We start from the raw sequence: 27720 nt of genomic DNA, 5'->3' as shown, positions 1-27720 counted from the left end.
AAGTCGGCACTCATCATTTACTTTCCCGGGCCACACAAAATGATGCGGGGGGCCAGATTTGGCCCCCAGGCTGCCAATTTGACACTTGGTTTAGAAAGTCTTTCGTGATTTGCTTATCATTAATGCGCATATCACAATAAAACATTACTTTACATTGTAACAATTCACAGATTAGAATAAATACTAAATCGATAAGATGCAGTCAATGGCACTCACCACGTGGCTCTTGGAACAATGTCCATTATTTTTATCAATAAATAGGAAAATGGAAACAACTGAATGGAAGGAGACAGCCATGAGGGTTTAACATAGCTATATATTGATTTTTTCTTCTAGATAATGTGCAGATATGCCACATATTGATCCACATGCTAAATTTAGCTGTTTGAAACGTTTATTTTCATTACCAAAAAATTCCATTTTAATTCTTTTTTTTCCAAGAGCTCTTTCCTATTTGACTTTTCTTCTGGCTCTCCGTTTATAAGTCAACCTGGTTATCCCCACCAGGCTCGTGTGTGGGCGCTTGTATTGGTGTTTGTGTAAGCCTGCGCGCAGAGAAACGATTGCTGGGCGGTGGAGAGAAGATGGCGTGATTAGATGAGCGAGAAAGGCAATCCACAGCTCTGTTTACAACACTGAACACTGATCTAATACTCACACACACAACACACAACACAACACACACACACACTTCTAAAGTGATCTAGTGTTGAGTGGAGAGGATTGTCAAAGCAAAATGCTGGACTTCAACATTTGTTATCCTCTTTCACGTTAAGATAAGAAGGTTAACGGGTCTTTCCTTTTCAATAGAATAAACGCTATGATATTCTATTCATTTGTTGTCGTGTGCGTGGGAAGGCTTCTCGCCAACATACGTGCGTGCCTACAGCCATGTGCGGACATCTTTGCTTGCTATGCTACAGTAATTTTTTTAATCAAATTGATGGAGAGAGACGGAGAGAAAAAAGACAGAGGCAGAGTGAGGAGAGGTGGAGCCAATTTATGCTTCATGATATGGTTGCACTGCGCTGCTCACACACACACACACACACACACACACACACACACACACACACACACACACACACACACACACTCTCACAAAGGCTGGGAACAGTGGTAACAACGTGTCAAGGCGAGCGCCAGGCAGCTAATTTGAAGTCATTAGATGTCTGCCGTACTGGCAACAATTTGTTACGCTCACACATGCACAAAGGCCCGCACACAACAACAGGAACGGCGCGCACGCTGAGTTAAGAGCCGTCTGCAGATAGCGAGAAGGCTAAATTGTAAACTAATTTAAACATCACTCAGCGTTAGAGAGGCTGCCTGCAAGACAGGCCCCCGGATAACAAGGCCACGCCGCGTGTGTACGGCCGTGCGTGTGTTTATGCGCGCCGCGAGTCCTGTTTGACACGCCAGCTCGTCCAACCTGGTGATGACGCGCGCGTGCATGCGTGCATGCGTGCACGCACACATCACTTTGATTGCTTCTTTTATTCCATGGCTTGCCTTGAATGCCTGCGCACATTTCCATACTGATATGGCCTATATGCAAACATTTGATATGTCATTAGAGGAGGAAAATGAGGTTTCGGCTAGTGTGTCTCTTGATATCCCACAAAGAATATTAAAGCGCGCACAAGTGCGTGAGAGAGTGAGGAGAGAAGCGGAACGGGGATGGGGAAAATGTTGTTGAGGGACAACATGCAGGCACACAAATGCAGTATTATATAAGCAAATATATCTTTGTATACTGTACTGTTGCTGGGTTTGTTTGTTTGGGTTTTTTTTTAGTCATGGTTGAAATTGCCAGGTATTGTTTATGGGGCAAGAAGTAGTTTAAAGGTTAAAAACCATCAAAATGTCTTCATGACTGCAACATATGTTCATTTATGGATGATGATGTATTAACATACAGTGAAAGAATACTAATACAAAATGATGGTATCCAGATCTTGTGAAATTTGCTGCCGCTGTCCAGTAACGTAAGTCTAAACTAGACATTAGATTACAAAAATAATATGAGAAAAACCTTATTTTATCTTATTTTATATATTTTTAGATTTTACAAAATTATAATTGAACTAAAAACACAGAAAAATGATTAAAATTACAATTATTGATTTAAAAGGGGGAAAATCACGAAATTTAATATACATCTATACTCTTCATTTTAATTTGATCCTAAAACAGAAAGTCAGCACTCATGATTTACTTTCCCGGGCCACACAAAATGATGCGGCGGGCCATATTTGGCTCCCGGGACGCCACTTTGACACCAGTTATCTCATTGAGATGTGTTTATTCAAGTGTACAGAGTTGATTAATCAGAGTCAATGCCACTATTTGAGGAAATATGTTACATGGAAATATCATCAATGTTATCAGTCCTAGGGGTGTGGAAGGACTGTGGTGTCCAATAATATGGATTAGATAGAACTGGGAAGGTCTTATTTTAATAGCTTTCCAGGAGACAACTGCAGTTTGGTCTGAAGCCACATGTCACAGTCAAGTGTGCGTGTGAATGAAGGAGGAATGAAAAGCAGTCAGGTGAGAGAGAATCCCTGGCAAATATTTAAAGAGGAGCCAATGAGAGTGTGAATGAAAAGAAAAGACCATTTGTCTGCCTGGAGAATTTCTCTTTTCATCCTCTCTCTCGCTCTTTCTCTCTCTCTTGCGCTACATAATAGCTAAATGACTAGCACCCAGTCATGCTGGTAGCTCTTATCTAGACATGGGCACACAAAAGGCCAAGACAGGCAACCAAGGCGAGCACTTGACTTGACGAAGGAGCAATGAAACGAACAAATGAACCAATCAGTGAACAAGGAGCTCAAGTGCACTATTTTACCCAAACCAGAAGTCTTCAACCTAAGTGCTTCTCTTTCTTTATTCAAGAAAAGAAATTACACCCGCCCCCATTTACTTGCGTCACTATCTCCCGATACTTTGCTTCCCCTCATTCTCCACTTTCTTTCTTTCCATTTCAATTTTGACATTCTGGATAAGCAGACTAGCGCGTTGGCAGTGATTCATTTTGATTGAGCTGTAAAAACGTTTCAAGGGAACACGGAAGGGTTTTTTTTTCTTCTTTTAATCGACCTGCTTGAAGATTTGGGAACTCTTAACTTTAAAGTGGGTGCCCCGCCTGCTTCAACTATCTTTTATTTCCTCTTGGCTGATTGTTGACCATTGCGAAGTTTGACAATGGCATTGAACGTGAGACACTCAATCATCGTATCAACAAAGTTTTCTTATTTGTCGCAAGGGGCGCTGAAGTGATTTTTATCCATGTGTGTTTGAGAGTGTAAAATAAATTGCCCATGCAGGAGAAAATATGTTTTTCCCATAAGAGCACTACATGTTGATTTAAAAAAAATAATAATTCCATTCAAATGTAAAACGTTCCTCCGAAACCAAATCTCAAAACGAGATTTGATGGATTCTAGTGGCAATTTGTGTTATTAGCCCTTGGGGGAAAATTTGAATAAACACTCACCTTAAAAAATTTCACCTTAAAGTTGTATTCAGCACGTTATTGTAAGGAGACCCATCATGACTGTTGACAAAACAGGGGGGGGGGGGGTTGCCCACTGGAGAAGCTTTGTATTTCGTTAATCAGCTGTTAAATGTAGTAAACTGGGTGCATTGATTTTCATCATAAAAGATTAGGAGGGTCAGACTTATTTTTATTTGAATTAAGGATAGTTGCCATAATGACATTTTAAAGGTAAATGGGAAGTTTGGATTTTTTGGCCCATTTTCTTGTATTTGTTGGTCATGAATTGCCTCAAAAATATCATTACGTCAACTTTTTTTGTGGATTTCAACAAACTTTGCAGTTCTTCAAAGCTCATAAAAATAACAAGATTATAGTCAATTGCCAAATGTGCGTTTGGACCCGAACACCTAACGTAATTGTCAAATTCAGTCAGTTCAATATTGCTTGTTCAGAACTACTGAACTGATACTTTATTGTCGAATGTTTGTGTAATTAATAAATGTAGTATAGCTTTTCCCATTGTGCAAATTGTAGTCTCATATAACCGCATCAGTCATTGAATGAGAGGCTGAAAGGGTTGCGTATGAAATGTGAATAAAAAGCGAGGAGGGGGGTCATATACATTAGCTCCCATCGCCTCAAAGAGCCCTTCACACAATAGCAATCTGACCTGACAGCTAAGTAGCCCCTTGCCAACCTTCCAACCTCGCATTTGACCCTCCCCACTCTCTCCCTCTGCCACTCTGATTTGACCTTTTACCCCAATGCAGTATCAGGTAAACCTCATTGCTCAGCCTTTCCTATTGTCTAATATCTTTGGATATATATGTCTTAGCAATATGTCCACAATCTATTATGGACTTAAACTGCAATTGAGGGTTTTTTTTCCCTTTTTTTTTTTCTTTTTGTCACTCATCAAGTAGCGAGGTCATCAACCTTGCTCGGTAGTGTTAGTAAACCAGTCAGTCAAGTGAGTTAACTGCCAGTCATACACTCACTTAGCAAATATTGATTCACAGAAGTGTCCTCCTTTTAGCAAATGAAATGTTTGGTCTCAGAAGACCAACACACATTTTCATCCTTGACTGCACTTGACTGTAACAGTGCAGCCCCCTAAATTAACTCTGACACTCATTATGACACCTCATTGCACGAGTGTCTCTCTGTGATAGTGATTGCGCTTCTCAGACTTCCCTATTAAGTCTGGTAATGCTGACCATCCCAAGTTGTCTGCATGATATTGGCAAGTGACTCTTTTTGGTGATTTAGAAAAAATATTAATAAAAATCCTGACCTTATAGAGACCTCGTGTCCACTTGGCTTGGGACGGTATCAGATTCTGTTGTTATAAGTAGGGTTTGATTGCAGCTCTACAAAATTATCTCATCTCATTTCATTTTCTGAACTGCTTTATCCTCAAAAGGGGTGCTGGAGCCTATCCCAGCTAACTTCAGGACAGAGGCGGGGCACAATATGAATTGGTGGCCAGCCAATCACAGGGCACCACGAGACAAACAACCATTCACGGTCACAGTCATACCTACGGGCAATTTAGAGTGTCCAATAAGCCTACTATGCATGTCTTTGGAATGTGGGAAGAAACCGGAATACCCAGAGAAAACCCACACAGGCCGAGGGGGAACATGCAATCTCTACTCAGGTGGACTGACCTGGATTTGAACTCCAATTCTCCCCGGGTACGCCAAAGCGCTAACCACTCATCCGCCGAGCCCCCTTTAAAAACATAGATTTTTATATATTTGGGTAAACCAATTTTGTCATTGGAAAAAAAATGTAATAACCTTAAATAACACTTTTTCTTAGTATTTAACTAATTGCCAAAATTATATATCTAATGTTTACTGAGAGCACTGGGTATAAATGTTTATATTTGTGTCCCATTCATAGCACTAGACATCCATTCTGTTTTGACTGTGACGCCTGCAAGCGATTATCATCAGCATTAAATGAGGGTCTAAGCAGGATACCTAATGACTTCTTTTATTATTATTATAATCTCCCCTTTGTGCTCTCACACACCTCTCACCTGTGACTATTCGGTGCTGTCGTCTGAGTACCATTAAAACTGCAATGATACGTCAGATTTGTACACGACATGCACATACTATAAAGTCCATGGCAGCTTTGGCCCCATTCTGTCTGCTAACACTAGTTCACCTTGACAATCACAGCATGCTCAGTGCCTTCTCGCACACGCAAACACTCACCTTGACGAACACTTCGTACACTGCTGTAGGTGGACGTGTTTAGAGTGTATATTCACATGGTCAAAGGTAAGTAAAAAAATGAGTTGACTGATCACAAATATATATGTATACAGTACTTTACAATGGTATGACCAGTTGCAATATCCAGGATACTGCTGTGAAATGTGGCTCCTTTCTTATATTCAATCAAATGCATCTTTAATATATCAGATTAGGATTTTTAAATTGTATTTAGTCTCAGATGTGCTCTTCACTGCTTATCGGCTTACTGTTGATTTTTCTTCCAATTCTGTTTGGCGTGTTTGATTTCCATCCCTATTGTTCCCTGCCCAACATAACACATTTAGACACTGGTGCTTCCGTTCTAAATGCATATGTGTGCGTGTGTGTATGTGTGTGGTTGTATTTTGCTGTTTTTGTTTTTTTTTTTTTTTTAGTTCTGTTTCCTTATCTCTGCATTGGAGGCCCACACAAACAAACACGTGCCTGTTTGCAGATGAAAACAAATATTGGTAAAATCAAATTAGCGTGGGAATATTTGATATCTGATCTTTATGTTTGGATTAAGTGTGGCTAGCTTTATTGGGTTAAAGCTTGCACGTATTGAAAGCCCATCTTCAATATCCTCCTGACTACCAGGGGAAAAAAATATGTTGTCCAATCACATTTATTTTAGAAATTCCCCAATTTATGCCAAGTAAACAAAGGATGTAAAACATATTCTTTGTTTGTTCCTATTCTTATGCATTTTGTAGTATTTTCCTGAATGTCAGCTTCCCAGTTCAAATGGTTGATTGGATGAATTTCAATTAACTGCCACATGATTGGACATGAGCAGCAGACAATGAGCTAATCAATGTTTTCCATTGGATTGATTTTATCTGATGGCGGTTAACAAATTAGAATAGCGATCAGATCGATACTTTGTCACGCCCCTACTCAATGTATGTAGTTGCAAAATCAATTTACCTAGATTCCATGCTAAAATCAAAGTCATACTTAAGAACGACATTACATTTTGATTCTTAAAAAGTCTTAGTTGTGTCCAGCTGCACTCCATGTGCAACACTGTAGACCCTTTTTAGACAAAGTGAAAAAGAGGAACATCACAATGACTCTTACCTTCATCAGCTCACACATAGGTGGCGTCACACCTGTAATGTCTCTCCAATGACGCGACCTGACACCTCACACCAACGTGCATATGCACACATGACTTTCAATTTTCACACATGCTACCAGCTGCCTCATTGAATATATGCACATGTCAGTTTTCTGTTGGAGCATCTTTTAAACCCCCCAAAAATGGCTATAAAACATATTTCTAAATGGATTGCATATTCATTTAGAAAAGACAACTGAAAACAAAGAGTATTAATTGGAGCTTTTCAGATGTGTGTAGCTGTATTGTTTGTAAAAGTCAAGAAGCACAGTCAATAGGTGTGTAAAACCCTATAGGGAAGATTTTCACTCAACAGCACATTGCTGTTTTATCTTGATTACATTAGCAAATCAAATCCATTTATCTGTCGGCCTTTGGAGGCCACGCCTGCATTGTGAGCCCACGAGCTAATCTACATCAAATAATGCCCGTCACACATCCATTGTGTTGCTGCATACCGACATACAAGCATGCGCACAGGGTTTACAGTTTCACAATATAATATGTGACAAGCGATGAGTAGTGACAAATAAATCAGCATCTGAACTCATCATCATCATCCGAGTTGTCACTTGCAAACAGTCAGCTTTTAGTACTTTCAATTTGTTTTTTTTGTTGTTGTGTGCGTGAGAGCAAGTGATAAAAAGACGTGATGTGACGTGATATGGTATGACTGCGTGGGTATAAAGATAGATGATCAAATTACGCATGGGCCAAACTCCATTTCCAATAATCCTCATTGCAGTTTGTCCTCAAACACACACACATACACACAAACACACAGTGCTGAAGCCATATAAAAAGTTCACTCATACAGTAGGTATAATGTTCACCTATGCATGCAGCAAATGTAGTGGAAGAATGGAAGAGGTTGTTATGACATCACATTATTTCTGTCGGTTCATGCAAAGTTCACAGACAGCCATGAAATAGTTCTTCCCTCCCTCCTTTTCTTTTTTTTTATCCGTTTATTTTTGCTTATTGTTTACCAGTGCATCCATTTGACTCCACCTCATCGTCCATATTCTTTCACGTCTCTTTGTCATATCCCTTCTCCCCTTATTTTCCATCCATTGTTCTTAAATAACAGTCTGGAGGATTCATCCATTCCATCAGGGGATAAGCAGGTGGTAAAATGGGATTAGAGAGTGCCTGTCAGCATCTGAGGAGGACGTATGGCTCGCACAAATAAAACACACGCACACACATGCGTGCCGTAAAATCGTCGAAATATTACAGACGTACAAACACAAGAACGAGCTCAGCTACTGATTTGGAACAGTTTGAATAATTGTATGGGTTTCACCTTAATGCTGTTGTTGGTTGTGCTCATTCCACTGACCGATTATTGTCACCATTATTGTTTATCACTACTATTTATGGCCAAAATGTTCATCACGTCATTTCCAAGATTTTTTCGAGGAAAAATTGCAACGCAAATAACAGCTTTAGCTTCATTTTATGTTCATCTGTGTTTATCTATAATGTCTATGTCTAAACAAAAGGAGAATTTATAATCATGTCCATTACACCGCTGTTACAATGAAAATGGGTTCCACCAAGGTTATTAATTTTGATTCAGTTTAGTATAAATTAACTTTATGGCAAAAAAACCTAAATATTATGCCCTTATCCAATGTTTTAATCCAGCTATAAAAAATACTTGGCCAGTAACTGATTATGCTGCCACAATAGTTGAATTTAGACTCCTTTTTTGGTGACCCTAACAAAATAGCTTATAGAAGTAAACTTTAAGAAAAAAAATCATATTTTTGAGCTACTTAATAGGGGATTGAATCACCATTGTTGAGAAAATAGGCAAGAGGTCTGCCACAATTGTATTCAATTCATGGAGCTCTCTCTATAATACAATATCATGGCCTCAGAATTTCTCAAGATATATCAACTACTGAAATGAAACAAACACAGTCGTAATGTGAGCTACAGAATAGAATTATACAATGATATTCCCTTCCTTCCTAAAGCTTTTATAGTCTAAAGCAGCATCCATTGGGGTGGGGCCAAGTCAGGTCAAAATCATTGGTCCTCACGTAACGTTGCACGGTCAGTGGCGGGGCCCCAGCAAGTGTCAATAAACGCACCCGGCCACACTCCAGCGCTTTAATTTATGACAATACCGCACCATAAACCTTCTACATTTTCTTTGTGTTCGATCTGAGCACACCCTATAAGCATGCTGATGGGATGTTTCATCTGCAGGCTGCTATCACAGCTGTGTGCCTGATTGTCCGTCCTAAACCAATGGTGACAACTATCGCTAGCCAGTGGATATTTGCGTCTCTGTGTGTGCATTCATATCGTAGTTTGTTTCAATAACAATTCCTTATTGCGAGAAAACACGTCTTTATCTGGACATGGGAAATCCATACGAGCATGTTCGTGCTGTCCATCAAGCCAAACACTCAGCCGAAGCAAAGCATCGGCTTGCTGAGGATGACATATGAGTTCCTGGCCGTGGTAATGGCTGTTAAATCTCATAATTACACGCTTCTTTATTGCAATGCATAATGACCCTGCAGCGCTATTGGACAATTAATTAAGATTTTCAGACGGGCTTTTTTTTCCCTAACCCAGGATGAGGATGTGGAATGAGATCCTAATGTTCTTGTCTCCAAGCTAGAACATTACAGTGTGGTTAGAAACCTCCGCGTTTTCATCTTTTCCCTCATTTTGTCGAACTTCCATCCTCCCTTGTTGAAGATTTTTTTTCTCCATGCTGGTCGTGAATGATGATGATGACGATAATGATATTGGAGGGCATATCTCTAATCTTTGAATGCTAAATTAATCCCTGTGGAGTTGGTGTGCTTGTGGCTCTATGGGAAACTACAGGGGATTAGGAAGATAGAATCATCACCACCTCATAAACTCAAAAAAATGGACCCCACACCAATAGAGAAGAGGACATTGGCATTAGCATTACTTTGAGCATATTTTTATTCACACGCGCGAAATTGGTTGAGTAGGATTTCTTAACTATGTTGCAGCACCCTTTTTAAACATTAATAAGCATGATTGTTGGTTATTGTTGTCATTTTCAATGCTCTTGGTGCAGTGTGACATTGTTTTAACAATATTTGAGGATTTGAGATAATATTGTAACAAAATTCTTGGGAAAATAGTTCGAATTTAGCTAAGGCGCATCTTTCTGTAAGAATAGCATCTTATTTCTTCTACCATTTTCTATTTTCAAACTGAGAGAACATAAAGTGTAAATTAAGTATCAAGACCGCCAAATAATATATAATGGGTCTGGGTAAATTTTTTTTAAAAAAAATCAGGTACTTGTGGGATTTGGCCTCTTCAGGAAAATACGTTATTACAGGAAATTGTTCCGAGCAGGTAATCCAGCTAGCGATCAATAGACATCCACAGCACAGTTAATTGAACAAACTGGGAAATGTGAATTCATTACAGATCAGATTGATACATAGATTGTCAAGTCGCTCTAAAACCCTTTGCCTGATCTCAAATCCTCTCGGAAGCCTCACCTGTTGTCTGAATGAATCCTCGTAGAATGCTTCCAATAATTATATTGTGTTTCACTGTATCAACAAACAACACTTGTGTGATTATAGTTATTACCCAATATTTGAGGCCAGACCATTTCTGCTCTACAAAACCGACAGAGAGCTGTTCAGCCTTTGCAAAAGCATTTCCTTCTGAACATCCCATGATTGAATCTCTCCTTAAACTAAAATTGGAGATTGAAAAATGTCACGAGCTTCCTCGCTTGTCCACAGTTGTGAAAAAGCCAATATTTTGATTATAGACCAAGGCAGGGAACAGCAGAAGCTAAAACAAATTAAGTGTAAAGTGAATGCTATATTCAACAAGTTGAATACACTATATACGTACAAGTGAAGTTTGTGACAAGAAATTTGTTATAATGGTCATCAATCAGTGATAATATCCCCTGATCTAAACCCCATCCACCCCAAATGGTAATCTAGAGAATAACCTGTCATAGGAAATTCCTTGAAAAAAAAGTATAGGAATACTTTTTGAGAAAAATCTTAATTTTAAAACACCATCTTGCAATCTTCATTTACTAATTTACAGCTAAAAGATAAAACACATAATTCAACAATAATCCAAAAAGTGAACTGACATAAGTGATTTGGTCAAGTCCATGTCCATGTCTTCCATTTAAATTTTTTACTGTTCCCTTTATTATTGATCTCTAATGACCGATTTTCAGCCATTGTTTTCCTGCCAAACTGTTTTTTCAGCAGTGTCAATGTGTGGGACATCCACTGAGAATTAGCACATCCAAGTCAACACACATACAGACACGGTCATTCCTTCCCGCATCAGCATTGAGTGTGAGAATGAACCAAGCCCAAGAAAGACGCCAAGATAAAGAGTATAGTTGTTCTTTTCTTTTCAGAGCGAATGATTGTCAGTTAGGCAAAAAACACGAGCCTGAATCTACTTAAGAAGACCCAAGTGGCACATGCCTGCACCCCCCCCCCCCCCACACACACACACACACACATGCTCACAAACTATTTGACACTGCCCTAGTGGAGCTGGAAGTGGGTAATTAAAATGTAAATATTGATATTTTATTATTTGAAATGGCTCCACTGCAGTGCGCTTAATGTCACTCCATCTGGCGTCTCCACGGAGACCCCGGGCCCGCCCCCGACCATCCACAATGCGACCCAGGCCTACCGACACCCCACAGCCACCTCGGTGTGGCCGCTTCTCCAATTTGGCTCTAATTAAGTTCTAAATATGAGCGGTTGCAACCACAGAGGCAGCAGCCCACTTGACACACACACACACACACACACACTCACACATGCAGGCACGCACGCATTGCTCTTCTCTGTTTCACACATACTCATCTCCACTAAAGCAATGGGAAGATTTTAAGTGTTAATCTGCCAGTGCTGCTGATGGTGTCTAATGTATGCAATTAACAGTCAGCCAGGGCTGAGGGTTTGGTAATTAGCTGGCTGTTCACACTGATTAGAGGCCAGCGCAGCCCTATGACTGCTCCGCTCTCTCCCTGAGGCCGCACACGGGAAGAAAGCGGGGGTGCGGTCCAAGGAGAGCTGCTGGAGGGGGTTGGGAGGTGAAAGAAATGGAGAAAAGATATTTTAGCCAACAATGTGAAAGGTGGTGAAGGTGATTATGTACATAATTAATGTGTTCCTAAGCAATAAAAGTGACGGATGTGCTGTCACTATTCTCTCAATGTTCCCCCTAAAGTCGTTTTGTCATCCGAGTAGAACGGAGCATCACTTGGTTCATCTTTTTAACACTAATGTTGGCCGCCATAGGGATAGGACCCTTTTTTTTAACTCTTCTTTTGGTGTTTGTATAGTATGTGTTCTAGTATTAAGTGTGTAATGATACAGGTTAAGCAATGATCCAATCAGATCGATCGAAACACATAGTGCCAATCAAATTATCTGAAATGATTCTAAAAAAAGGTCAAAAACGTCAAAATTGTATTATTTATTAATGTTGGGAAAATGTAACTAGATGTGTAATATTTTTGGGATCAATGAATGCCACTAAATTGAATCCAAATCAAATAATGGCAGATTCAATCGTAATTTGATTGTCATTAGTTCATCAATTGAAAATTTAAGCCACTCCCACAATGGTTTTCAATCTCGCACAGATTTCTGCATTTTTTGTGTCTGTGTTTAGTATAAGCCCTCCAAATCAACTACTGTTCTCTGAGAAGGTTTCTCTCCATTTCATTGTGCATCTTTTTTGTAATTGGGTCAAGTGGTTTGTGTGTTTGTGTGCTTACATACAATGTTTGTTTGATCCTGGCCAAAGCCATCACAGGGGGGCCCATGTTCATTTGGGCTAGCGTCTGGTCGGATGGTAGCAAACTGTTTCAGGTACACACACATGCCCTGGAATAGCCGAGCATAAGGAAACACTCTCTTGTATGTAGCGAGCAAAAGAATGAAAGAACAGCAATTTCTCTAGTATTTGTTATTGATATAGCTGACCTACAAAACCATAAGTTTTAAATGTTGGATATTATGTTGAACTAACTCCGGCTGTTGAACCTCTTGACTGATTTTTTTTAGACCCTTTTCGCACAAATTAAATTTTGTTTGTCCACAATGCGTTTATTCGATTTGTATAAGACATTGGTCTGCAACATGCGGCTCAGGGGACTATTGTGGCTTACAGTAAAGATATTTTGCGGCTTCCCTTTGTCATCCATTTATGTTGCCCGCGTGTATTTTGCGATAGACAATAAAAATATAAAATATTTAAAATATCTAACAAAAAGAATACATTTCAAAGGGAAAAACAATCATGGATAAACTAAGTTGTAAATATAATTTTAAAAAAGCTAAATATTCTAAATAAAATATTTTAAACAAAATTAATTGTAATAATTTGGTAGAAATATATATTCAGATAAGTGGTCTTTTGTTCTGGAGATTTTATAGGGTTTTTTTTTTTTGCAAATATAATGATAACTTGGGAATTAGATATCCACTGTACGGACCATTGTACCTGCAAGGGTTACGAATTATGGTTATATATTTGTTTCCTTTATAGTGCTTGTAGTGTGAATTTCTTATTTGTATGCCAATATGAGAAGCTTATTCCCGCTCGGTTTATAAGTGTGTGAATCTCTGCCGCGACATTGTTCAGACAGTATGATGGACTTTTGTGTTATTATATCTTGAGGCTGTACTCTAATAGAACAGAGCTCGTTGTCATTGTTAGCACAAAAAAAAGGTGCTCTAAGGCAGGATCTCTTTAAATACATATTCATATTTCTTACCTATTTAATTCACACAGAAATAAGGAACTCAAATGTCTCCTTTTTTAATAGTGGAACATTCATTTTATATCAGGCTTTAAAACAGAGGATATCAACTAATAACAGCTTCATCTCTCGAATGAACTATAATATTTTTAATACATTAATCTACCACAACTTTAAGATTAAAGCAAATAATTTGGCATTACCGCCATGCATCGCAATAAGTTGACGGGTAACAATTGCAAGATGATCATTCGTATCTGAGCGAAATTGATCCTAAACAAAGGCTTTTCCATTGAACAAATTCATTGGCATGCCCTCCAAGTGTCAAATTTGGCGACCGTAATTCATGTGTTATTAATTGATAGCGGATCACCATCGCAGCGTGTTTTCACACCTGTCACATTACTCCTCACTCACACCATCGCCTTCTTGGAGCCATCAGCTATTGCCCATGCACAAATGTGTACGCACATAACATCACACAAGCACACAAGTGAACACGCATAGGTACTTAGAAGCTTCACACACAGTCCTCGCTGGTTCTCATTGCCCCGAAACCACAAGAAAAACAAATGTTGGTGAATTTGTGTCGCAACTGGGGCATGTGAGAGGGCTATCCTGTGTGTGTGTGTGTTTGTGCCAGGTTGTTGTGCGGTCTCGGGTGTAAATGTGCAGTCAGGACTCATTTGGCAGACAAACAGGCCGCAGGCTGGCTGGGGAATCTACTTGTGTGTTTTTCTTTGTGTGTGTGTGTGTGTGTGTGTGTGTTTCTATTTGATGGAGGAGAGAGCAGAAAGAAAGAAAGAACGTGTCAGAGCGACTGGTGGAGGTTAAGTCTGCGTGACTGCACTTCAGCCTCTTTCTGTCAACCCATCACACACACATAGAAGCATTCTACACACATGGACTGTCCAACTTTTCACCCGTACATTGACACACGTTCAAAAGTACAGATACTAATGTTTTAGGGCAGGATTGGAAAACTTGTCTTTCACGTAAGGCACATCATAGTTTTGGTTACCTGCAGAAGGCCTTTATTTTTGTTCAATCATTAGGCCTGGCACAGTTTACGACAATTATTTGTGTATTTTGTCAATAAACATTTTAGAGAATATTTGGACCAAGATTTTTTAGACTCTTGATTGCAAATAGTATTAGTTTTGTTATCTTCTAATGATGTTTTTCATTTTCTTTTCTATGTTCTGCGGTTTTATTTTAAATTATCATGTTCTGCCGCCGCACAGTGTAGTGGTTCACCCATCTGACTTTGGTGCGGTCAAGAGAGATCAATTCCCGCTGGTTTAGAATGTTCAACAAGCCTACCATGCATGTTTTTTAGGATGTGGGAACAAACCGGAGTACCCGGAGAAATCCCACACAAAACCCAGGGTGTAACCTAATGGCATCATTTATTGTTGACTTTTTTCAACCTATCTTGGTAGTTGCTGACTAGTAAAAATTTGACTCCATTTGCTACCGAGTTAACATATATAGAGTAAACTATGACATCATGGCGAAGGGTTAATTAAAAGACAAATTGCGTGTGGTTAGCGTACACAAACGCAGCACGAGATGTCTTATCAACAACGAACAGAAAGCAAATGTAATTAGAGGCAAATAAGGAAGCTCCTTTTGTCCAGTCAAGTCACAGGTATAAAAGAAAAAGGGTCTCCACCCTTCATCCCTTTTTACTTTCTCTTGCCTCACTCATCCCACTGCTCTCTCGCCATCAATACATGCTCTCTCTCTCTCTCTCTCTCTCTCTCCATCATCAGCACTAAATTCCCATTGATGTTTCTTTTCTTCTGCCGTATCGATCGCTTCATGAGAAGGGGGCGGTCGGGGGGGCCGGGGGGGTTATGAAGGGGGCGGAGGGAGCGAGATGGCGTTATCTGTTAATTAATTTGTCCTGGAGCTGGCCACCTATTAATCAGACAGATAAGAGGCATTGGATGGCTGAACGGCGCAGACAGGCTAGCGAGGAGGGGACGGGGTGGGCTGTGAGGGGTGGGGGGCTCTCGCATTGGGCTCACATTTGCAAACCAGAATACACACACACACACACATTCGTGCTCAGAGTGTACGGCGTGCATCGGCCACAGATTGAAAACATGCTGATGAGACGACACAGTATGCACATTCTGGCCGGCACGTGTTTTGTTGCACAGGAACAAGCGCAGGAAGTGCTTCAAGCAGATAAAAATCATTGATGCACTTTGAGAAGAAACGCTTGCACTTGGCCTCCATAAATTAATCATGAGGCTTTTAATTATTGGTGTTTCCCTTTATTCTGGAGTAAGTGCATGTTTGTGCATATCAGATGGAATCAGGAGGGACATTTGTTGACAGTCAAGTGGGTTTGTGTCCCCAGTTTTACACCAGGGACCACTTGGATGTATACTAAGTAGTATATACCACAGACAATACAAACCATTACACTTTAATATGTTGTTGTTACTTAAGTGGGAGATTGTTTAATCTATTTTTTAAGAGTGGGGTGCCATAGAAAGAGGATTTAAAGAAATGTTCTTCCTTGATTTCACTTGCATGTTCCACACTTCCACTCTTGTAATATTCAAAGTAATATAGCTAGTATTGTTAGTTTTAGTTTTGTTTGAGTATGTGCTTAGCCCATTTACAGTGATGGACAAATGATTTTCTGGCATTGAAAGCTCATGTTTCTGTTTCATTGATGTCCTGATGAATAGGGTGTCTATTTTTATCTAATATAATAGCTAATATTTTTTTCATTAAACAGATGGTCTGATTAAGTACTTTTTAGAGTTTTAGCAGTTCAATCTCCATCTCCTTCAGGGGAAAAAAGTATATTGGCCTTGTCAACAGATACACATGTGCGAGTATATTAAAATTAGTCATGCCACAACTTATTTCCGCCATCTATCATGAGTGCCGAAGTCCGAAAGGACGCCCTCGAGACCCGACTTGTATAATTGTCTCATAATGGACAAATATACCTCTCTACAATCATATTAGATTATGTCATTAAGTAGAAGACCCTGGACTTGAAACTGTCTATCTAACATAGTCATGTACGTGTGTGTGCAACAGCATTTGTGTTTCTGTGAGCTGGCAATGTCAGTAGTTGTAGATGGAGTGAATTGAAGCACGTTTCAAACAACAATAGCCTGCAACCTGGACATAATGAGACGCCTGCCATTACCCATCAACATACAGAGAGATAAGAAGCCCCAAACACACACAGACACACTCGCACCAGCGCACTCTCCCATCTCAAGAGGAGCCACACGGCAGCAGATGCTATTGAGGAAATATCTTTCTTCTCATCTGCGCTCTGCTCTTGGCAGGAAGCGCATCCAAAATACACACGCATGGTGGAGTGCTGTGGTGCAATCTGACAGGTGCGCTCACATGGGCCACTTCTCTTATGAAGACACACACACACACACAGTGTGGACACTCAGGTGCAGGTGAGAATGGACAGGTGTGTTAGGAAGGGACAGATGTGAAGGTGGTGCAAGCAGCCATGTTTTCCATTAAACGGCAAGTGAAATATTGCATTGGAGCCACCAGGACTGAAATGTCCATGGGCTTGAATGTGCGATTCATTGGTTGTTTGTCTTTTGGGTGTTTTCGTGTTGTCACAACATTTTTGTCCACATTGCGAATAGGCGATTCCAATTTAAGTGGATTGGAATCGAAGGAAGGAGGAAATTTGATGTTGTGGCAGCGTTTTCGAAGACACGTTTAAGCGGTGCTGCAGCGATGGGCAACATTGATCCATGCAGGTTGTGTCAGGGGGAGATAAGGCTTACCTGTCCCCAGAGTATAGCCCTGGGCACGGGGGAGGGACGAGGAAGGACAGGAAGCAGATGAAGAAGAGGACGGGGACTCTTGTGGACAGCTGGATGAATGCGAACAGGAAGGCGTTAGGGCGGAGAGAGTACTTTTTGGTCCTCGTCACCACCCGAGAAAGAAGATTTTCACTGCATGACTAACTCATGTCGCAATATAGCTTTGATAATTAGATGTAAAAATTGGTACTGTATGATTTGGATGTAATTGTACAATAGGAATTCTAGGCACTCCTCACAGTTGTGCATTCACACGTAAAGAAAAAACGTTCAAATTTAATCCTTGGTTTCTGAGCCATGAGCCGTTTTAATGTTTTGTTTTAAATCTGTTTATTTTTTTCTGCCAGGTTTCTCCACGCTGTCTTTAGCCGACCAAATGAGTCTACTGCAGAGTGCATGGATGGAGATCTTGATCCTGCGTGTGGTGTATCGCTCGCTTTCCTTCGAAGACAAGGTTTGCATCAATCTATTTATTTTGACCGGGCTTAGGGTTAAATGTTGATGAAAGATTAGTGACGAATATTAACCCATATCTGTTCATGTCCAATAGCTGGTGTATGCTGAGGATTACATCATGGACGAGGAGCAATCGAAGCTTGCTGGACTCTTGGAACTGAACAACGCCATCTTGCAGCTGGTCAAGAAGTACAAAACCATGAAACTAGACAAGGAGGAATTTGTCACTCTGAAGGCCATCGCTTTGGCTAACTCAGGTAGGTTGCATTTTCATGTGTTTGATGCCGCTGTGTTTGTGAAGTGCAGAAAGAGTTAATCCCAGGAATCTCCATTCCTGAGAGACTCATTTAAACCCAGCCATCAAAGAGCAGGTTTCAATATTCTTTATCCAAACGGGTGTGTTTCACACATACACACACACAAACCTACGAGTAAAATCATTTACTGGCGCACTTTTTCGACAGTACAAACTGGCTTGTGTGACCTGTAGCCCACCTTCTACAAAGTGGCCGTCCTTTTTACAATTAGCATAGTCGTCTCTTCAGATGCCTGTTAAATAAGGTGAAATCATTAGAGCCCAAAGTCTGTCGATAAAGGCCCCACTCTGATGTGTCCGGCTGCATCGACAGCTGACTCGCTCACATGCACGTACCCTCACACACACATGCGTGCACGTACGTGCATGCGCCTCTCCCCTCCAATGACCCGTCTTTTGAACTTTGTCTTGGATGTCGGCCAGCTCTTCAGTACTCGTTAATTACAACGGGGAACTGTCAATACAATGTGTTTAAATGGGAGATGCAATGGAGGGAGCTTTGAAAGGCAAGGGAGGGGATTTTTTTTGTTTTAATCCTGATACCATCAATGCACTGACACCTCAAATCTGCCATCACAAGCAGACTTTTGAACATTGCCATTTAATCATTGTGACCCACACGACGATGCATGTTTTTGATTGAAATTGAGAATTGGAATTAATTCCCAGGCACATAGAGAGTGTGTACAATCATGTAGAGATATTGACATCAATTCTGGGTTTGGTTTATGTGGCAATCAATTTGTTAGCTATTCCTGCTGTATGTGTAGAATCAGAATATCGGTTTATGAGGCCAGGTTATGATCATAGTTGTGTATGCTCTACTAATGAGGGACCAAACTTTAAAATGTTGTTGCATAGCCGTTTTTTCTATTTATTTTGAAAAGAAACCACACATCTTTATTAGCTTATTGGTAGCAAAATTCAAAAAAATCCTAATAAACCTATCAACATCAAGTTTATTATTTACAAAATCGACCAAATACTCAAAACTAAAAATGCAGGAATATCAACGGAAAATCAACATCCTATTTTGGAATCACACAATGAATTTTCATACAATAAAGATGCTGAGAAATATTATGAAAGAGTACATAAAGAACAACAACTTTACATAGTGGACCCTCTTCTTCAATCCCTTTTTAGTGTTCGTCAAGACAACAGAACGCTAACATTAGCATTTTGAAGGGCACTGACACTAATTAATTCACAGGATGCTAATCGTCTGCATTAATGAAGGCAAGCCTTAAGAAATGTTAGCAAACGTGCCCCACATGTAAAGACACTAACTAGCCATGGGAAACAAGTAGTATGCATGTGTGTTCGTGCGCCTGATATCGTCCATGTTTTGGGCTGTAAGACATCCAAGCTGATTCACTTGTTTGGTTTAGCTGGCAGTTACAAGTTAATACAACTGCTTCATTGGAGTTTTGGACGGAATTTTCGAATTACCCCAAAAACAGTCATCAATAACTATGGGAGTCAACTACCCAGTGTTTTATAAACCAGAAGATATGACCTGTGATAACTGCCGGGTTTTCTATTGATCCCCATAAGACAAACCTGAGTGTTCTGCCTTGCATACTGATACATGCATTACACAATATAGATCCAGCAGTGTGTATATAGGTAAGACATCTCTGACTTCCTCTTTATTTATTGTAATCGAACCATGACTGTATTGTACACCAAAGGCAAAAATATGCGCATTTATACTCCAACCTGACCAACAAACATAGTCTTCTTATCTTCCAGGAACCAATCCGATCTGTTTATCTTTGTAAATATGTACTTTATATTTGGGTCTTTCCCAGCTATACTACATTGTCACTATAAATGTGCACTCAGGTGTGGGTGTATGGATCAGTGGTTGCCTTGTGATTATTATTTAACATGCATGTAGCCATTGATCTGACCCATTGATCAGAGGTTGAGAGCTAAAGGCCAGCTCACATTAAGACTTGGCCTCCCCAAGGGCCAATACGGAGCATTATTATTGAGGGACATTCTCAGACTGCACCCATGCCACCAACAAGAGGGATTACTACTGTACATGTGTGCACGTACACCCACACATTTGAGGTGTTCCCGAATCTCTCCATCATCCTACAACTCCATCTTTTTTTCTCCGCCCACCTGTCTGTGCGTCTGTTCATTCATCACGCCCACCGCTCCACACTTTAAAGACATGTACTGGAACGAGCTTTGAATCTAAAAGGCCTCTCCTGGTTTTCTTCGTGTAAGGATGCCAAATGACATGTCTAAAAGATGATGCCGAGCCAACGTCTAAAAACGTGCTACAGATGTTGAGCAGGTTTTTTTTTTAATTTTTATGCAGGTTCTAATTGCTGAATATTTTTTTCATTCAGTCATTGGCTGCTGGAGCCTATCCCAGCCAACTACTTTTTTATGATTTACAATTCAGTGAGGTCGAGACAACACCAAAAAATACTTAAATATTTTAAGAAAAAATACAAAGTGAGCTTCACATAATACAAGAAATAAAGCAAGAAAGTGTGAATATTGTTTAAATGGCTGTTTTACAATTTTGTGAAAGTGGACAGCTCGGTGATAATTTCTTACCATGTCAATTATACACACACTTAAGAAAATCCTGATTTAGATGATTACAATTATTTCCCATTTAACTCTTTGGCCTACGTTGATAGCTGAACCAGATCTGCCCTACAAATGACTTATTTTTGCTTAGATCCCAAAGCAACCTTGTCATATTACCACTTACAATACTTAAACTAAAAAAAAAAATCCTATTGGGACTGTTTTACAGATTATTTATCGGCCTTAAATGACTATGAAGCATGATAATAATTTGTAGGGTAGGATAAACACCTAATACATGTCTTGTCCTCTCCAGACTCGATGCATATTGAAGACGTGGATGCAGTGCAAAAACTTCAGGACGTGCTGCACGAGGCCCTCCAAGAATATGAGGCTTCCCAGCACCAGGAGGACCCCCGGCGGACTGGCAAGTTGCTGATGACCCTGCCCTTGCTGCGCCAGATTTCCACCAAGGCCGTGCAGCACTTCTACAGCATCAAGCAGGACGGTAAAGTGCCCATGCACAAACTCTTCCTTGAGCTGCTGGAAGCCAAAGTGTGAGGGCCGAAAATCCAAACAACTCTCCAACTTTTACGTGCACACACACTCACACACACGCACCCAAAAACACAAAATATAATACCCCCCCTTAAGTACGCCCACAATGACTAAACGAGTAAGCTACTCCCGTTATGTTAAACCGTCTAAAATTTGAACGAAAATGCTCAGTTTTGATTTTGGAGGCGGACCCTGTTGTTCTGACCCCGCCCCTTGTGAAAGCGGAAAGACAAAAGACTCTCCTGTTGTTGTCTGCAAAAAAACACTGACAATGACCCTCGCATACGCTTTTAATTGTGACATATTAACAGCGACATGCTGATAATGAGGATCCACTCAGATGAAGTTTCGAGGACCGATGAGACTTGCCCCACTTTGCCCCTCCCCCCATATAATTTTTTAAGTGTTTAAGAGGATAAAATGAAAAAAAACCTACAGATACATTAAAGACATTTGTAATCACTTGTGTACATTGACATTTGGAAGGAAAAAGAAGAGGAATCGGAAGGGGATTTGCCTGCCGAAAGATGGAACACATCCATTCAGCGGATGCCAGCAACTTTATGCCATCAGCCCAATTTTGTTGACTTTAATTTTCTTTTCATTTGAGGCCCTGGACTGATGATTCAAAAGTGGTCAACTTATGCTCCAAAAAGATGTTCCTCACATGTGATGGGCCAGTGTCAAGAGACAAGGTGACGGAATCTGTCTTTTTATTTCTTGGCTCTTCAGAATAATTAGAGGTAAGAACATAATGATATTAGGCTTGTAAATAAGTCATCTTGTATATGATGTATAACAGCTGCTTTTCTTTCTTTCTCCTTTAACTTAAAACTCACTTTTCTCTACCAGCTTGACCACATAGTGGTTATCATATGTATAAATATAATGACTTGTCAAGTATTAACAAATCGAAGTTCATCAGAGGGGCTTCCAAGTTGAGGTTCATTCAAAAGGAGGGTGCAGGGTTGAAGTTGAGGAGGAAAAATATGTAGCTTTTCTTTCTCTCTTGTGGGTCGGACATTAATCATTAATCATATTTAGCAGTTGTGGGATTGTAGCGTGAATAACACCGCAATGGTTTTCACTTATCAAGTTAAATAATCCTATTTTCCAAGTGACCAAAAAACAACATTTTAAGCAATATTTCTGCCAAGAAGACAAACACTGGGACCAATGAGAGCCGGGTTTCCTAAATATTCCTTTATACATTGGATTTCGTTGACTACAATTTGGTTTGGGTGTAATCAAAATCCACTAATTTCATGAGAATTTTAATTAATATAAGTAAAAATGTTCACTTGTAAAAGTTGGAATTGATGTCATCTCCTTATCCAAATGTGTTAAAATTACACCCTTAAAGTAAAATCATGTTTTTGTTGGCTTTCGTAACAGGCAAAATTATCTTAGTGTCATCTGGTACAAATATGTTAGTATCTCTGTAAAAAAAAATAAGAAAGGACCTCTCATTGGTGACCTGCAGCGTTTGGTGGAAATGGGCTATCAATAAGCAAATTCTAAAAAGAAAACTAAAACAAAATGTCATCACTCATAAACACCAACACTGTTTTTTTCCCATATCCTGTTTTAAAGCATCTAATTTCTTAAAGTGCAATCAGTGTAAGTGATAAAATCAAAACAAACGTTAGCGCCTATAATTTATGACATTTTCACTTGTGTTTTACACCTTTCTTCTGAATCAATTTTAACTGAACCTACAGCAAGGTTTGATCACTCATTATAGCTTTAATAGTTGGGAATTAAAAAAAAACATACTATATTATCTATGTCATTTGTAATGATTGATAAGAATGCCAAATGTTTATTCAACCTACTAGAAACTGGCAGCTGATGAGTAAAGTGTAGACCATCTCTGACATCGCACGCAAACATCATTAGTGGCTATTTTCTCAGCCTTGGTTAACATTGTATATTGTAAATAAAGACAGATTACAATTCTAACAAGACATTTTATCGGAAGCAACAGATTTTTTACAAAACAACAACAAAAAAAACGTAGCTCAACCTCACACGTTTCACGTTGGCAGTTTTTTCTAGGAAGGAAAACATAACTTTGGATTCTCCGCGTCTTCCTTCTTTGGCTTCCCACTTTATTAGCCGGCGTCCATTAGATTGGTCGCGGTGGGGTGAGACTGGTGGAGCCGTGCTCTGAGGCAACAAACAAAACAAAAAAACCCTCATAAAAACGAAGCACTCATCTCTAACCGTCTACACATACTTAATGAATTATTTAGTATCTAAATGCTAAAACACAAGTATTTAAAGGTGGAAGGTCATTTGTGTATATTTCCTGTAGAAGAAACAATATTCTGTATATCTTTTAAGTTCCGATAAGAAAGACTGAAAGAATTTGAGAACCTTTTGATAAGATTGCTGTACGTACAAAAACTACCTTCCACGCAGCTTGACACCTCCCTCCATCATTTTGTCCAATTTCTTGAAATCATTTTCTAATGTTTTTAATTATTTACAGGAAAGAGGGAAAGGCCTAAACTCGTATCTTCCATTTATTGTGAGGGGACATTTTTTTGTCTCTGATTCTATAAATGTACACTGTAAAGCTTGTAAGATTACTGAAATGATGAGACATGTCATGGTATAAATGACCTGATTGCTTTTCTTCTCAAATGGTGCTTGGATTTTGTTTGTTTTTGCAATTTAATGCTAAAATAGTCACCTGTTCAAGTTAAACCAGTAATATTACGTTGCAAGTTTCCCAATCGTGCACTTGATTTGACTTTATTCACGTGTTTAATAGCTACGGTATTCTAAAATGGAACAAAAAAAATGACACTTGTATCATAGGCCGATTCAGTTGTTTTACGCTAAAAAATGCATCAATATGCTTTGACTTTGTAAAAGTTCATTTTTAAGCAATATTTTGTGGACAGAACTCTTGACGAGTTGCACTTGTGATCAATGATTGGCGTTGAAAACCCTACAAAGGACAAAATGGTATTTTCCATGTGGTGGAATGGGGGAAAAGAATGGAGTGTTTTGACCTGGTTGCACTTTAAGCGCCACATTGTTTTCTTTCATATGTTATTAAGACCCATTGGCTGCAAATATTGTAATTTAAGCCAATTCTGACTTGTGAAGTTGATGCAGCAAAGCAAAAGGATTGTCCATCCCAGCTCCACAGTCATTTAATTGTATGTAAATGTAGCTGCCACTTTTGAGCTGCATTTGTAGGTGAGGGAAAGTTTGAATAAAAACCTTTGGAGAAAAAAAAACAACAAAAAAAGACCCTTGCCTTGTGATGAGTTTGGACGAAAAGAGAGGGAGAAAGGGAGAGAAAGAGAGACCTTGTATTGTTATGAAAAACATGTTCGTAGATTTTAGATGTGCTTCACATCATAAAATGAAAAAGAAAAGAAAAAAACAATTACCTGTATATTTTTGTGATGTGTATCATACAAGTGTGCTCCAATGATAATGTCCATTTGTGTAAATGTATTTATTTGACACTGTATATATTGTTCAATGCAAAAAGAGAGACCTATGATTCTGTAAGTTAAACGACTATTGTTTGAAACATTACATGTGTTACTCCAGACTATGCCTTTCAGGATTATTACAGTAGAGCAATATCGATTAAAACCAGGCTTCCAGTTTTGAATCGTTTTCTCTTCCTCCTTTAAATTACACCGCATTTGTTCTATTACCGATTAACTTGGTCCCACTGACTTAAGCAAAACTGATTTTTTAAAAGAAACCTACCAACACTAAAATAAGATAATAATCCAGTGTATTTACGTCGGTGGGTGTTTGAATGTTTTTAATTTTTTTTCATATTTTGCTTTTACTTAACTTGAATTTCTTACTTTTGTATCCTGACCCAAAATGTTGTAAGTAGAGGCACCACTGTACTCATCTTTGGAATTGAAACCTTACTTCTAATAATAGGTTCACTTTAAGGAACAATTGACTCGTGAGACTCCGACCTGTTTTCTCACCGATTATAATCAACCTTTAATCCCCTTTGAGCTGAGATAGACAGACAGACAAAGGCAGGATAAGCAGTTGAGAAACGTGCCATAGTTCTACATGGGCCTCAAACATTCAAACACAAGTCAGACGTAAAAGTTGCTATGCCCTCACGTACGGAGCACCAGGATGGAGTTTGAGGCGAGAAGAGGTGAGAGGAAGTGTGAACAGCTTGCTCCAGTGGGTGGCTAACTACTGTCCATTTGGAAAAAGCCAGATCTCCTCCTCTTGCCAAGGGCACCACCACACACACAAATGAATACAGCGCACACACTCAGGGATGTAAGACATGCTGTGTGGGGCGCTAAACAGACGATAACATTCAGCCATGTCTGTTGTCCCCTCCCCTTTTTATTCTCTTCCTTTTCCCCTCTCTAATAGCCAGCAGCGGTAAATGGGATGCAGAGGCCAGATATTTAATGTAGCAGAGAGCTATGAAGCCTTTTAAGAAGCCGTCTTCTAACAGGGGGGTTTGAAAGTGGAGGTCTGACCTGAAGGCAAATATTTTTCAAGAAGATGACATAAGATTTACCCGAAACATGTTTTTTTTCTTCTTCTTTTTTTATCTAGTTTCAGCTTTCTGAGATTCTTTCCCCCACTCTCCCTGACAAATGTGTCTGCCAGCCATGCGCATATGTCTCATTTTACTCGCTTACCGTTTGGAGTTCGTTTATTTTATTTTATCTTTGATTCATTATTATGATACGATAAAAGCTACTTGAGCATTTCAGCTGCCGAGGGGCCCTTATCGTTAACCTTGTGGAACGCGCGTAAGCGTGGGCGCCGCGTGCCGCATCGCTAATGGCCGACTTAAACTCCTCTCGCCTCCTCCTCCGCCTTCTGGCTTCATCTACATCTCTCCTTCAATCTGAGTCTCTTTGCGAGCACATCTCACTTTCTTATCTATCTGTCTGATATCAGCTCAATGCTCTAATGGCCTCAATGATTTTCTCACATTTTCAACAGGTTCAAATCGTGCGGCCTTTGCCTATTCTTATGCTGATTCCGCGGGTTTTCTTTCCATACTTTACCAGATAGTCCCAATGGGAAATCCTTATTGTTGGAGTCCCTGGAAAATGTTATGACAAATATTTCCGCAGTAAGCCCCGTTTTTCAAAAGCCAGTACCAGTGGCACCCTGTGGGTTTGTTTCTGTCACCTTGTATCTGTAGGCCAATTCCCGTGGGGTTCACATCACTTAACCCACTGATTCAATGTCGCCGAAACACAGACAAAGATGAATTGAATTTGAACAGGTCAAATATGAAAACAAACAATGTGTCTGCCCATGAAGGTGTTAATATAAAGTTAGCGGTAATAATAAATATATACATCCAAATAGGGTTACAATGTTCTGAATGGTCCGGATGAGTGACCATGTTTTGATTGACAATATCCAAACCAAAACACCAGTTTAGATGTCAAGTTTCACAATGTGTTCACGCTGAATGTTTCGTTCAATGCGTAGTAATCGTCATGACTGGAAAACATTGGCGACCACAGAATAATCCAATAAACGTCCATATTTACCACACATCTCTTTGTTATTTGGCTTTGTAGGAGCTCTCTGCTTTACTGAATGCTGTTATTTTTGAAGTACTATAGAGCCATTCATGATGAATAGCTGGCCACTCCCAACGTCCATTAGCTTACATGCTATCTCGCGATTAATGTCCACACATTTGCGCAAACCTTTAATGATGGATGTGCTCTTTGCTCTCTTCCTTTATCTGGCGTTTTTGACACTTCCTGTTCACTCTGTTCCATTCTATTCATCGTTACTATAAATTATCAGTTTCCATCCACTCACGTTTCCAATGACAGCTCCCGTTTCACTTTTTCCATCAGCCCATATCCCGCCATTTCTTATGCCTTTCCCCTTTCCGGCCTACTATTCATCCCCGGCATCTCCAAGGGTGCAAAGTGGCATCGGCGGCTTTGCGTATCTGAACTGCATTTGCAAACTATAAGAGGGTCAGCTGTCTATTTGCACTTTTAACGCCTTAACTCTACAAGATGGGCCATTTATTCTCGCATTCTCCTTCCTCTTTCCTTCCCCCCCACACCCCCTCGTGTCCACCTTGTGTGTCTATTGCGCTCGATCTCTCTCGAAGGACACTAAATGTTTTAACTCTCCATTCTATGGGCCATTCATTAAGTTAGTGTACTTTAATAAATAGTCTGACGTGTCACTGGCTAGTGAATTAGTGGCACTTAAAAACCCCCGCTGGCAGTTCACAGATAGCCAAAGCGTTTGGTATGCAGAGACCACTTTTACTCAGTGAACCAATTACAGCTTACCGTTGATGGATTGC

The 27720-nt window shown here is 39.8% G+C and overlaps 1 protein-coding gene across 7 annotated transcripts in view; it reads left to right on the top strand.

The window, feature by feature from the left end:
* The window catches only part of esrrga (estrogen-related receptor gamma a), a 147684-nt gene extending 122646 nt beyond the window's left edge, over positions 1-25038 (top strand). For all 7 annotated transcript variants that reach the window (XM_077713219.1, XM_077713222.1, XM_077713218.1 and 4 more), the window contains 3 exons: positions 17857-17963; positions 18060-18222; positions 21157-25038. In XM_077713219.1, the coding sequence (XP_077569345.1) occupies positions 17857-17963; positions 18060-18222; positions 21157-21401 (515 nt within the window). In that variant the 3' untranslated portion in view covers positions 21402-25038. The remainder of the gene's footprint in view (positions 1-17856; positions 17964-18059; positions 18223-21156) is intronic.
* The last annotated feature ends 2682 nt before the right edge of the window (positions 25039-27720 follow it).

The sequence above is a fragment of the Stigmatopora nigra genome, chromosome 3, assembly GCF_051989575.1.
Source record: "Stigmatopora nigra isolate UIUO_SnigA chromosome 3, RoL_Snig_1.1, whole genome shotgun sequence".
Lineage (NCBI taxonomy): Eukaryota > Metazoa > Chordata > Actinopteri > Syngnathiformes > Syngnathidae > Stigmatopora > Stigmatopora nigra.
Note: the sequence above shows the minus strand (reverse complement) of the source record. Positions and strands in the feature narration are given on the sequence as shown.